This window comes from Macrotis lagotis, chromosome 3, assembly GCF_037893015.1.
Source record: "Macrotis lagotis isolate mMagLag1 chromosome 3, bilby.v1.9.chrom.fasta, whole genome shotgun sequence".
Taxonomy (NCBI): Eukaryota; Metazoa; Chordata; class Mammalia; order Peramelemorphia; family Peramelidae; genus Macrotis; species Macrotis lagotis.
Window position 1 is genome coordinate 227042958 of NC_133660.1, and position 13219 is coordinate 227056176.

The window sequence follows — 13219 nt, forward strand, 5'->3', positions numbered from 1 at the left end:
TATTATATAGAAGAATCAGGCTTATTCTTCTGGACCCCAGAGAAAAGAGGTGGGAATAATAGAGGCTTCAGGGAAGCAGGCTTCATTCACCTTACTAGAGAGAAGAGCTGTCTAGTAATGAAAAGGACTGCCTCATAAGGGCTGATTGCCCAGATCCTGGAGATCTTTAAGAAGAGATTGGTCATCCAGCCTATCAGGAGTTTCATAGATTCCTCTCTCCCACTTCCATGTACTCTTTGTAGGAGGTCATATTTGAAAGGACAGTTTTAATCTGTTGGTCTACTTTTTGTAGTATTGTTTCTAACACAAACAGATGGAATGAACTAATCTCTTGGCATCGAGAGAGGTGCTGGCAGCATCCCAAAGTAGCTGTGTAACACTTTTAATACCTATTTCAGTATCTGACACTAAGACCAGCCCTCAGATACAGAGCTGTATACCAAGGCCTCGGATTGTGTCTCTGGGCTGTCAGGCTTAACCATTTACATGCTGTTGTATTTTTACCCCATTAAGTATTTTCCTGTCAGGTTTTAGGGTTTTGCAAAGAGCTTGTCTGTTTTGACTTAACTAATTTCCATGTGGATTTGCTGCCTCCTTGTGTCTGTCTAAAAGCAACAGCAATGTTGTCTTCCTAGAAAGAACAGAGAATAAGTTTAGTTTAATGTTGCATTATTTTTAAAACTCCCTGCTGCTTCTATTCTGAATGAGAATTAGAGCTACAAGGAAACTCAAGAGGTCATATAATCTAAGCTCATTTTATAGACAAGGAACCTGAAGTCCAGTGAGATTACTTCATTCGCCCAGGGTTTCATAGGTATAAATCAGTTGAACCAAAATTTGAACTAAATCCTAACAATAGAAGTCATGTGCTTCCTAAGTTGTACAAGATATGGGCAGAAGATATAAACCCATATCTTAGAAATTTAAAATGTGACTGTTTTCCATTTTGCTTGTGATAATTTTTTCAGCAATTAAGGTGTTGGTGCTAATGAAGTCAGTATGCGTAGATTTGATCCCTATCCAGGCAAATAATCCTTGTCAAAGTTATTTTCTCAAACCACAATTCCCTCTCCCTCCTCATGTTACAGACTTGCGCCATTTGATATAAGTGAGTTAGAATGATTCCATGTAGATCTGACTCCTCTCCAGGAAAACCAATATCAAGTGTTCAAATGTATTATTAGGAAACTGAGTGTTACCTGGGGATTCAGTGAATCTGCCACATAGTAGGATGTCTTTTAAGAATAAATAGCTGCCTAGCTGTGTGGCCTTGGGCAAGCCACTTAATCCCATTGCCCTGAAAAAAAATCTAAAAAAAAAGGGGAAAAAAAAGAATAAATAGCAATAAATGCTAGCCTTCAAACTATTTGAATTGCTTTGTAAAAACATAGAATGCCAAGTATACTTTTGATTTAGAATTAATTTCTTTAAAGAGTTGGTCTTACTTTTATCTTTCAGCAGAAGTAAATATTGTGCTTTGCTTTGACCTTATCTGCCACAGTAGCTATTAGATCCCTGGATGCTTCCTTGGTTAGTGTTGGTTTATGGGTTTGAGAGAATTATAGGCTTAGAGTTTAAGAAAACTAACAGTGACCTAAGAGTCTTTTATCCCTGTTTGCCTCTCACCCAGGGTCATCTCCAGTCATCCTGATTCTTATCTGGCCACTGGACCCAGATGACTCTAGAGGAGAAAGTGAGGCTGGTGAATCTAGCACAGCAATCCCTTACTGAAATCCAATTCACTTGCTTACAATGGCATTACCTCCCTGATTTTACTTTGTAAAAATAAATCTCTGTGTGATTCACACTGTTATATTTTTCTATATTTTCTAATCCCTAAGTTACCAATTCCTTCCATAATCACCCATTGTTGCTCTGAGGTATTTTCTATTCCTTCAGTTTTTTATATTTGCTATTGACAGCATCACCTACATCATGCATTTCTCCAAATGTTCTTCTTCCACCCAAGTTAATACTGTAGAATTGAGGAGTCAGAGTCCTCCTTCCAGTATTGCTTTCTTCCATGGAGAAAGCTATGTCACCTTAGGGTAAGGCCATAAACCTGCCCTTTCCAAAACCTCTCCCTACTTTGCCCTGCATGCTCCCTACTACCATAAGAAGCAGTGGAGCAGTAAAGAGACTGCATCTTCCTTGAAGAAGTTGAGGGAAGGGTGAAGAACCCCCTTTGTAGGGGGCAGTACTGGTGTGGAGTAGAATCAGGGAGGGGCTGCCTTAGTGGCCTAAGAGTCTGTGATCATGATTGTGCACCATTTGAGACCAGCTTAATAATCTGATGCTTTCTCTCCTCTAGTTGTTTCCTCTCTTTGCTGCTTGTGGCTGCTGTGGTTTGGAAGATCAAGCAAAGCTGTTGGGCTTCAAGGCGGAGAGAGGTAAGACAGTCATTCACCAGAAGACCATTCCTTAAAGATCAGGGAGACTTTTTTGTCCTTCACTTTTATCTCTGGGATAAATGATACTACATATGACTTCATTAAAAAATCATGCAGCATTTTCCTTCCCAACAACTTAAGATCATGAGAGTTCTTATTTGAGCAACAAGGAAGAGTCCTGTGTGCAGCCTGATGAACAAGGTTGAAGTTTTCCAAAGGGAATATAGACTATTACTGTTGCTTTTTAGAGAGTGCTGGAGAACTGAGTATTTCAGGCAGAGCCTTCAACTCCACAAGTTGCCTCCTTCCTGAGGCAGCTTCCTGTATTTTATATTTTTTTTCCCTATGGAGTCAGGAGAGGAGAGTGTTTTTGTTCTTTTCTGCTTCTTATTTAAATTGTATTTCTTCTATTTCCTCTATTTAATGGCCTTGTCTGATACCTCACCCTGTGGTAGGAAAATGACCAGGTTTGCCTGTGTTTTTCCAGCATAATATAGGGTTTAGTTAGGAGGATCTGAGTTCAAATTCAACCTCAGGCACTTGACACTGTGTGATCTTAGACGAGTCACTTAACTCTGATTGCCTCTCATCCAGGGCCATCTCCAAGCATCCTGATTCATATCTGGTCACTAGACCCAGATGACTCTGGAGGAGAAAATGGGGCTGGTGACCCAGGACAGCACCCCCTCACTCAAATCCAGTTCATTTGCTTGTCATGACATCAGCTTTCCGAAGTCATGGTCTTCTTCATGAACAAAGAACAAACAGCATCAAGCTTTAGTGAAGACCAGGCCAGGGCTGGCTACCAGGGTTTATATGTCTTTTTTTTCAGCCCCAACAGCTCACGCATAGAGTTAGACCACAGGGACAAAAAAGAGCTATGGTCTTAATCAATGGAAGGAGATCCATGTTGATGAAATAGATGACCCCTGAGCCATCTGTGTTTCAGGAGAGTTCCTGAAAGCTAAAGAGAAAGGCATGGACACTTGCCATCACTAAGAAATAGGGTGCTAATGGACTTAAAATAAATTATAATAGAAATGCATCAGAAAATCAGTGAGTCTTTAGTAAAATAGCACATGAAATTTATAAAAGATTTTCAAGCTACTGGGCTGGCCTTGAAGAATTTCTGCATTGCCTTCCCAAGGGCATAGCCTTGGCCTTTAGATAGGGGCTTTATCTTCTTTGGGCATTTGCTTTGTTTTATTGTACTTAATTTTTGCAAAGCTTTGGCTTTCTTTTGTGGGGGAGGGAAGAAAACTAAGTGCTTGACAACTAAAAAATAAAATTTAATTAAAAATGAATTTAAAAATCAGTTTATTCCTCTATTGCAAAATTCCTCTATTAACTATCTTGCATAGGGTTATTGTGAAGAAAACATGCTGTAAACCTTAAAGCTCTTTGTAGATGAGTTGTTTCTTCTACCTTTCCCTTCCACCATCCTCTCTTCTTCCTTTTTTCCCTCCCTCCTCTTCCCCCTTTCTTCAACCTTTCTTCTCCCTCTTTTTTTCCTTTCCTCTTTTTTCTTCCCTTCTCCTCCCCTCTTTTCCTTCTTTCTCTTTCCCCTTTTCATTTCTCCTTCCTCATCCTCAACAGAACCTGGCATTAGAATATTCAGATCTTAATAACAAACTTTGAGTTATAGTGGATGGAGAACTGGTCTGGATCTGGAAAAGCTGGGTTCAGCTATGCCTTGGACACATTTTGATTATGTGGCCCTTAGCTAATCACTTACTTCTTGCGATATCTCAGGCAGATCTCTAAGACTAAGTTGTACAAGAGTTCCCAACATGTCATGGATAAATGTGAGTTTCTTTGTTTGAATTTCCCTGCACCAATGAAATTGCAACTCTGCCCACTTCCTCCAACTTCTTTTTTAATTCAGGAACCTTGAAGTCAGAAAATTCTTCCTAATATATACCTGAAAATTTTCCTTGTATCAGCTTAAGTCCCTGTCTTCTCGCCTCTGTTCTTCAGCATCCATCTATATGTGACCTCAGTGCTCATCTCATATGAGTTGATAATTCCAGTTTTTTTAACTTCTTTAGTTTCTCTCAGGTCCAATTTTTAGCCTGGCTGAGATGAAGCCCTTCTCTTGAATTGGATCTTCTCTAGACCAATAAAGTACATTATTGTTTTGTTCTTAAGTTTTGTGTCCTTCAAGAAAGAAAAAAAAAAGAAATTTTTCCCTTCAATGGTATGAAATCCTTTCTTGGGGCAGCTAGGTGGTGTAGTGGATAAAGCACCAGCCTTGGAGTCAGGAGTACATGGGTTCAAATCTGGTCTCAGACACTTAATAATTACCTAGCTGTGTGGCCTTGGGCAAGCCACTTAACCTCATTTGCCTTGCAAAAAAACTAAAAAAAATCCTTTCTTTACAAACATTGAGCAAAAGTAAACTGTGAGATTAATAAATTCTGGAAACTAGTCCTCTGTATTTCTTCTAGCAAAGAAATCAAGAGATTTCATCATACTAGAAGCACTAAGAAACACTAGTTCACATAATGTTTGGTGGAGGAGAAAGGAAGGTTGATGAGAAGGGTTATTTATTCCAAGAGAAGTATGTACCTTTTCTGCTGGGTCAGGAGAGCTTTCCCACTTTAGAAATAAAAGTCCCTCCTGCCTCAGAGAGTTGCTACTCCAGCTGCTGTGTGGTAAGGCAAAGATACAGTCTCCTGTGCCAAGGACAAAATCTTTCCCTGTCGAACAAAGACTTAAAGGGTACTTATTCAAAAAGAGAAAAACAAAAACCTGGGCACCATTTGCACCTGGCAAAGTATGTATTTCTGACCACTTCTTCCAGGGTTGATTACAGCTAATCCATTGATTTATATAGTGTGATGTCTGAAACAGACTCCCTTTTGCCATTGTGGGCTATTCTTTTAGTAGTATTTCATTCCATTGGTTATTGGACTAAAGTCTTTAATAGTGTTTCTCTTGCTCTCTCACTTGTGCCTGAGATCATGGAAGACTGATGGACAAGGGAAGCTGTTATTTTAATCTCCACGTTTGCCATAAGAAACAACAAATATGAAGAATTTAAATGATAATGAGTTCATCTTTCTAAAATGAAGAAAGCTAAAGCTCACTATGTGGTCACGCAAAAAAGTTCATGTAAATTTAGGTTTCATGCACGTGTCACAATCCCTTTTTTATGCTGGTTGGTCTTCTATTTGGAGGAATTGCATATTATGGGGAATTAAGTTGTGAGTATATTGGAACCCATTCTGTCAGTAGTAACTATACCTTCTAATTTTATAGTACTCATTGAGCCTTCACAAACTTCATCCCCATTTTTTGAGGAAGTGTTGGAAGAGAAGAGAACTGAGCCTTTTGAAGAAACTGATGATGAAGTGGTTGATCAATGGAATAGACTAGGTGCAAAAGAGACAGCAGGAAAGGATTATAGTAATCTGCCGATTGATTAGCCCAAAGAGCCCAGCTTCTGGGATAAGAACTCTTTCTTCGATAAAAGACTATTGGGAAAATTGGAAGTTAGTATGGCAGAAACTTGGATTGGACCAATATTGCACACCCTATACCAAGATATGATTAAAATGGGTGCAGGATTTAGTCAGAAAAGACAATATTATAAACATACTAGGAGATCAAGGCATAGTGTACCTGTCAGATCTATGGAAAGGGAAGTAGTTTATGACCAAGGAAGAGATAGAGAACATCATTAAAAACAAACTAGATAATTTTTATTACATTAATTTAATTTGATTACATTAAATTAAAAAGCTTTTTTACAAGCAAAACCACTGTAACTAAGATCAAAAGAAATGCAATAAATTGGAAAACAATTTTTACAACTAATATTTCTGACAAAGGACTCATTTAGAAAATATATAGAGAACTGAGTCAAAAACAAGCATTCTCCAGTTGACAAATGATCAGAGGATATACACAGACAATTTACAGATGAGGAAATCAAGGTTATCCATAGTCATATGAAAAATTGCTCCAAATAATTGCTGAATAGAAAAATGCAAATTAAAGCATCTTTGAGGTACCATCTCACACATCTCAGATTGGCCAATATGACTAGAAAGGACAATGATCAATGTTGGAAGGGATGTGGGAAATCTGGGACGCTAATACATTGTTAGTGGAACTGTGAAGTGATCCAACCTTTCTGGAGAGCAAGTTGGAATTATATCCAAATGGCAATAAAAATGTGCATACCCTTTGATTCAGCAATACCACTACTGAGTCTATACCCTGAAGAGATCGTGAAAAAGGGTAAAAATATCACCTTTACAAAAATATTCATAGCAGCTCTGTTTGTGGTAATAAAGAATTGGAAATCCATCACTTGATGAATGGCTGAACAAAATTATGGTATATGTCTGTTATGGAACACTATTGTTCTATTAGAAACCAGGAGGGATGGGAATTCAGAGAAGCCTAGAAGGATTTGTATGAACTGATGCTGAGTGAGATGAGCAGAACCAGAAGAACATTCTACACCATAACAGAAACATGGGGTTGATGATCAACCTTAATGAACTTACTCATTCCATCAGTGCAATAATCAGGGATAATTTTAGGGTATATGCAATGGAGAATGACATCTTTATCCAGAGAAGGAATTGTGGAGTTAAAAACCAAAGATTACTACTACCTTCAATTTTTTTAAGTGTCTTATGTACTACATAATTTTACTATCTCTAATATTTTGTTTTTCCTCAAGGACATTCAGTGTCTTCTCTCAACACATTCAATTTTGATCAATGTCTAGCATGGAAATAACATAAAGATTATCAGACTACCTTCTGTTGGGGGGGGGACATTGTAAAATTCAAAATCTTACAAAAAATGATAGGTAGAAACTACTGTTGTATATAATTGGAAAACAAATTAAATATTAAAAAAAAAGAAACTGATGGTGATCAGTCATTAACTACTTTTTTTCCCCAGTACCCATTTTGTACCTTTGCTTGCAGTGTCACCTCATCTTCATTCTTTTTTCCAAATTGATGTTTATTTGTGTGTTCTTTTTGTTCATTATATTACACTCAACTGCTTCTTTTATGATTCCTACATCAGGGACCAGTCATTACTTGTCTGTTAAGCTATGTTTTTGTCCCATATCATGTCTAGCATTTTCTGATTCTTTTGTGAAATGAAGTATTCATGAGTCTTTGGAGTAGTTTACAAGTCTTATTTCCCAATCTTGATCCATATTTTCCAACCTACTTTTCACCATCATCCCTACCTTTGAATTGAAGATAAATAATGTTAGAGTATATTATATATTGATCTGATTTGGAGAATCTTAAATGCTTTGTAAAATTTTTCTCTGTATTCATGCTTTTCAAGTTTCAGTTTTCTTCATGATGATTCTTTTGCCAAGATAAAATTATTATATGTTCCATGTAACTATTTGCTTTATAACTTTTTTGTTTCTCCAATAGGGAAAGTTCATGAGCCCTCATTCTATATAGCTCTGCCTTCCTTTTTGTCTATTAAAAGAATGTTATTATTGATATGATTCAATTCTTTTAGTAATATTTCATTCCTTTGGTTATTGGACTAAAATCTTGTATTTGGTGTACCTATAGTTGTTATAGATAGTCCAAAAACTTATCCTTAGCTCTCTTTATTCTTAGAATTTTTAAAAGAGCTCCACATGATTGAATGCCCTTTATTTTTTTTCTGTCTCTTGGCTTGTAATGGATAAAGGATTAAAGAGTCAATAGTTAGCTTACTGATAGTGAGTCTCTCTTCACATAGCTAAATTCATCCTCAGAAAGCTTTGTCTATTCCTGGGACCAAAAATGAAACCTCTTCAACTTTTTCTTCTCAACTTCATTCCCTTACCCCCTTCTATTCTTGATTATCCTGTTGTTGGCATTATTTTATTCCCATTTACCCTGCAAGGCATCTTTCTGATAACTCTTATCACACTGTATTATTTTAATGGTATTTATCAAATCTTCTTCTGTACCATAAGCTCCTTAACAACAGAGACTCAGTTTTCATCTTTGTGTTACCCACTATGTCTTGCATTTGTAGACATTCATTAAATATTAGGTGAATGATGCATAGGACTTCATATTCAATAATATTTACTAAATTTAACAAATATATTACATAGGACTAAAGGGAAAAGCTCTAAAGAAAGATTTTTTTTGTAAAATAGAGTTGAGGATGGTACAAAAGAGATGTGTAGAATAGAAAGGAGAAAGTGAAAGGAGATGTTGTGAAGGGCAGTCAGCAGAATGCAAACAATACAAAGAAAGACTAAAATAATCTCTGATCTTAACCTGCAATAGATAAGGAGAAAGGTAGATAAGTTGTTTAGATAAAATGAGGAGAGAGGGGGCTTAAGTAAAGGAATATGTGAAGTGGAATGGAATAAGAGGAATAGAGAAGTATTATATAAATTGGAATAAGGAGAGGCAGAAGGAGGAAGATGGGAGGAGAAATACATGATGGAAGATGTGAGGAGAAATAAAGGATGGAAGAAATAAGGAACACAATAGAAAAAGAGGTTCCGTTTAGGGCAGAAGGAGTGAGTCAGATTTAGAGTACCTATTTTCCACCTGTCTCTTCTGCAGCTGTATTTCCAGGGTTCAGATTGTTCCTCTTTAGTAGTACTAGGTTACATTCATGGTACCGAGGAAGATGGTTACTGAAAAGGTCATCCTCCTCTCCCCACTCCATACTCAACTGTGGGCCTGCTTTTTACTGTCAGGGTTGTGGAGTTTTACAGCATTCTAATGGGCTTCATCCAAGGCCAGCTTCAAGACAGACTGATTTCTGTTTAATACTCTGGATCAGAAGAAGATAAGAGTTTAATTGCCCTGTTATCTGTTGAGCTCTACTTTTTATTCATGGACTTTGGGTACTAATGCACTTTTGGATTTGCGATGACATTTGCATTAGAACAAATCACTTGTACTATGGCCTTAGAATTTCAAAACCCAAGTGTCCTTCCAGCCCTCTTGGAGTAGAGAGAGCCATGTACCTACCCTTGAACAGCAGACAGCTTCCTGAAGTAGACAGAGTTCTTTTCTCCCTAACCTTTTAGATCTTTTCTCATATTTAATTTCTAACTGAAATTTCCATTTCTTAGTAATTGGCAAAGAGTAAATTATTGAATACATTCCTTTTTTTTATTTTGCAGTACGATGAATTCTCACTAATGGGAATTAGTGCATCACTCAGAGCACCTCTGGGAATGTTATAAAAGTTTCTCTAGGAACTTTCTAGCAGGGGAAAAAGTCAAAATTGTAAATGAGTAGCTCTCCTCAGATTGATTGTATCTGACTGCTCCCTAAAGGGAATTTTCCCAGGCTTTCCCTGGTAGAGGATAGAGCAGTAATATTCAAACACATTTTCTCTAAGCTTTTCTGATAGGCCACAGGTAGACATGGAGTTCTCAGCCAATAACCAAAGCCCAGTCATTCAGACAACTTCTGTTAAGCTCCTGCCATGGCCCAGTCACCATGCTGGGGCTCTAGATACAAAGACAGATAGCAGAACTTACAAGGAGACAACATAGAAATGTAAACAAATTAAAGATGAAGCAAATTGGAAAGGAAACCCACTATTGGCAGGAGATATTAAGAAAGAATCCTGGAGAAGCTGCCATTCCAACTGAGTTTCAAGGACACATGGGATTCTGAGCAGGGTCTATTCAGAAATGTGGAAGAGCAAGGAGAGGTGGCATTGCTCTAGAGATAATTATCGCACCCTCAGGAACTGAAGAAATCACTGAGAAGAGGGTATAAAGAAGAGAACCAGGATGGCATACCCATATCTATAATCATTCAGCAAAGAAGAGAAAGTCAAGACAGGTAAGAGTGCAGTATCCCTAAGGCTCAGAAGAGAGATTTTTCAAGAGGTCTCTATGTTGTCAGGGGTTTGCTAGAAGAATTGAGAAGGCAGGGTGCTGGGTCTTGCTGATTGTCTAGCCTCTTGAACTCTGATGACTTTGGAGGGAAAAGAGTGAGACTGATTGACTTTGCACAGCTCTTCCTCACTTAGATCCAGTTTACTTGCAAGTCAAGGCATTGTGATATCATTGATTCTTTTCCAGAATGGAGGACTGGCTACAAACTGAGAAGACAGGGTCATATAATGAAAGGAGTATTGGATGAGGAAATAGAAGACCTGAAATTTGAATCTTGGCTCTACTAATTATAAATAATTCCTTCCATTTCTACAATACTTTAAGGCCTACAAAATACCTTTCTGATAACAGCAATATGAGAGTAAGTTATGTTATTTCCATTTTATAAATAAATAGGTGGCACAGTGGATAGAATGCTGGCCCTGGAGTCAGGAGGGCCTGAATTTGAATCTAGTCTCAGATATTTACTAGTTGTGTGACCTTACACAAGTCACTTAATCCTGTTTGCCTCAGTCTCCTCAACTGTAAAATAAGCTGGACAAGGAAATGGCAAGCCACTTTGGTGGTTTCCAGTATCTTCACCATGAAAACCCCAAATAGGGTCATGGAATGTTGAGCATAACTGAAATGACTCAATAAGACAAACTAGAAGAAACTAGGACTCAGACAGAGGTTAAGAAACTTGCCCAGAATTCCATAAGGAAGATGGGTGGGATTCATCTTTCCATTACACCACACCAGTACCTATATAACCTCAGACAAGTCATTGCCTTCCTTTGACTCCAATTTTCCCATCTGTAACATGAACTTGATATGTCTTTATTTCTCTTTCATCTATAAAATCTGGATTAAAGTAATTGCTGCCTAGAAACTGATGTTGGAGAGTACAAGTCACAGCCACTGGTGGTAGAAACATAATGCCTTGGGAAATTTAACTTTGTTTATGATGGAAAAACTTCTAAGAATAGCAGCAGTAAAGAAATGAAGTCAAATGAATAAGACAAGATTGCTTACCTCTGGTTCTCATAAATTAAAATTTTTTTTCACTGTGATAATACAGTCAATTCCATAAATTTTATTATTATATGTACATATAGGCATTCTATATAATACAGCGATGGCTATATCACATATATCTATAAGTATTATATGTAGTATAGTAGTGGTTAGGCACTGGACTTGGAGTAAGACCTAAGTTCAAATTCTACTTCCCATGCTCCTTAATTCTATACCCACAGTCAAATCATTTCATCTGATAATAGCACCTTGGATCGATGTGAGAATCAAGTGACAATATGTATGTAGAGCTCTCTTACTGTATTTTTTTTTTGGCTTGTATCTGACTCCCAGTAAGAAAACTCCCTCTCCCAACAAAGATCACCACCTCCTCTACCTCATCCAGGCTCACACTGTGGGTAGGGGGGTGTTGGAGGCGAGATTCAGATCCAGGCTGTCCTGATAACCGTGGCCAGCTGCCTCTCTGAATTAGATATCAGGAGTGAAATACTCAGCCTCCTTCCACCTCAAGCTAAACTTGGTCCGCAGACTTAGAAGACACCTAATTGTTGAAGCCAAAACCTGATACTTTGAAATAAGACCTTCCCCTCCTTGACCTTCCCAAATGAGAATGTTCTATCTCTGCTCCCCCGACACTCTTTTTTCTATGGCCCAGGTGGAGGGTTGTGACCATGATTCAGAACTACCTCCTCTTTTGCAATTCTTTTTAAACAATGCAGGAGTCCAGAGTTTGAGAAGTGATATTCTCTGTTTCTGACTCCCAAAGAGTCGAAAAATGACCAGAACCTCTATTGACTGTCGCCCAGGTTGTAAATAGATTCTCATGATGGCTTTTTTTCAAATGGGGTGTGAGCCTCTGGGCCCACCTGTCTAGCCTCTCTGCCCCCCTACCCCATCATTGAGAAGCTCTAGGACAGAGGATGAAGGGCAAGACAGGAAGAATAGCCAGAGAACAAGTTCCTACTGATTTCCCTGAGGAAGATCTTCCTGCAGGTGCTGGCCAGGAGGTGAAGCGGGTGGTCACTTGGCCCGTTTGGGGCTCAGGGGTTCTTCAGTAAGAGAATTCTTCCTCGTTGAGATGCTGTGGAGTGCGTGGAGGCTTTGGACCTGCTGCAGGTAAGCTGCTGCTGACAGGCTCTTTGGACTGCTGTGGCATTGTCAAGGTTCCAGCTTAAAGCTCGGGCCAGAGCCTCTGGAGGCTGCTTGATCACCAGCTCTAAATCCTGGTTAGATAAGCTCAGCTCTGGGGAGGACTTTTCCTTCAGCACCATTAGGACGTGACTGGAGAGGGTGACGTGGTCAGCAACCCCCGAGTCCACTTCATCCATCCTTTCATCCAAAGGAGCCTCAGATTCTTGCTTGGACAGGATGCCGCCCTCCCGCTCCAGGGCCTGAAGATAGAGCTGCAACAGCTGCCTGGATTGCCGGGCTTCTTCTCAGTGGTCAAGCACCTGCTGGAGCGTGTTCTGGTGGTCCTGGGTTTTTGACGGGCTCTGGGAAAGTTCCTCTGCCAGGAGAATGATGGTGGAAAGATCTCCTCGGAGCTGCTGGGCCAGGTTCCTCCACCGGCAGGCTGTCCTGCTGTCTATCTCATCTTTTGCTTCAAAGGATTCCTGGGAGAGCCAAGCTGTGCCTCCATCTGTATTGCTGTATTTCCACGTCTCATTGCAGGTGAGGGCTACGAACTTGGTATTGTCGGGTAAACACAGGAAGTAATCATCATCCACGATGGTGCCATCCTCCACCAGGACCAGAGTGATTGGCTCCAAGGACTTGTCGATGGCCAGGAGATCACAAGCCTTGCTCCTCAGCTCCTCCAGGGAGGCAGCTGCCACACCGCGGTGCTCCCAGCCCTGGTTGCAGCGCAGCAGGCACGGCTTCAGGGCGCCCTTGGGCTCCGCCGCGTCCATGGCCGCTGACAATGGCGCACTGAGCCGTGGGACAGGAG

The 13219-nt window shown here is 39.4% G+C and overlaps 1 protein-coding gene and 1 pseudogene across 4 annotated transcripts in view; one reads left to right on the forward strand and one right to left on the reverse strand.

The window, feature by feature from the left end:
• ATRN (attractin) overlaps positions 1–13219 on the forward strand; it is a 229602-nt gene that overhangs the window by 187052 nt on the left and 29331 nt on the right. For 3 of the 4 annotated variants that reach the window (XM_074229992.1, XM_074229994.1, XM_074229991.1), the window contains exon 26: positions 2312–2390. In XM_074229992.1, coding sequence (XP_074086093.1) covers positions 2312–2390 — 79 coding nt within the window. Of the gene's footprint in view, positions 1–2311; positions 2391–2984; positions 13108–13219 lie in introns of those variants that run through there. The other variant, XM_074229993.1, reaches the window with a different exon arrangement.
• LOC141518191 (DNA fragmentation factor subunit alpha pseudogene) lies at positions 12279–13181 on the reverse strand (annotated as a pseudogene).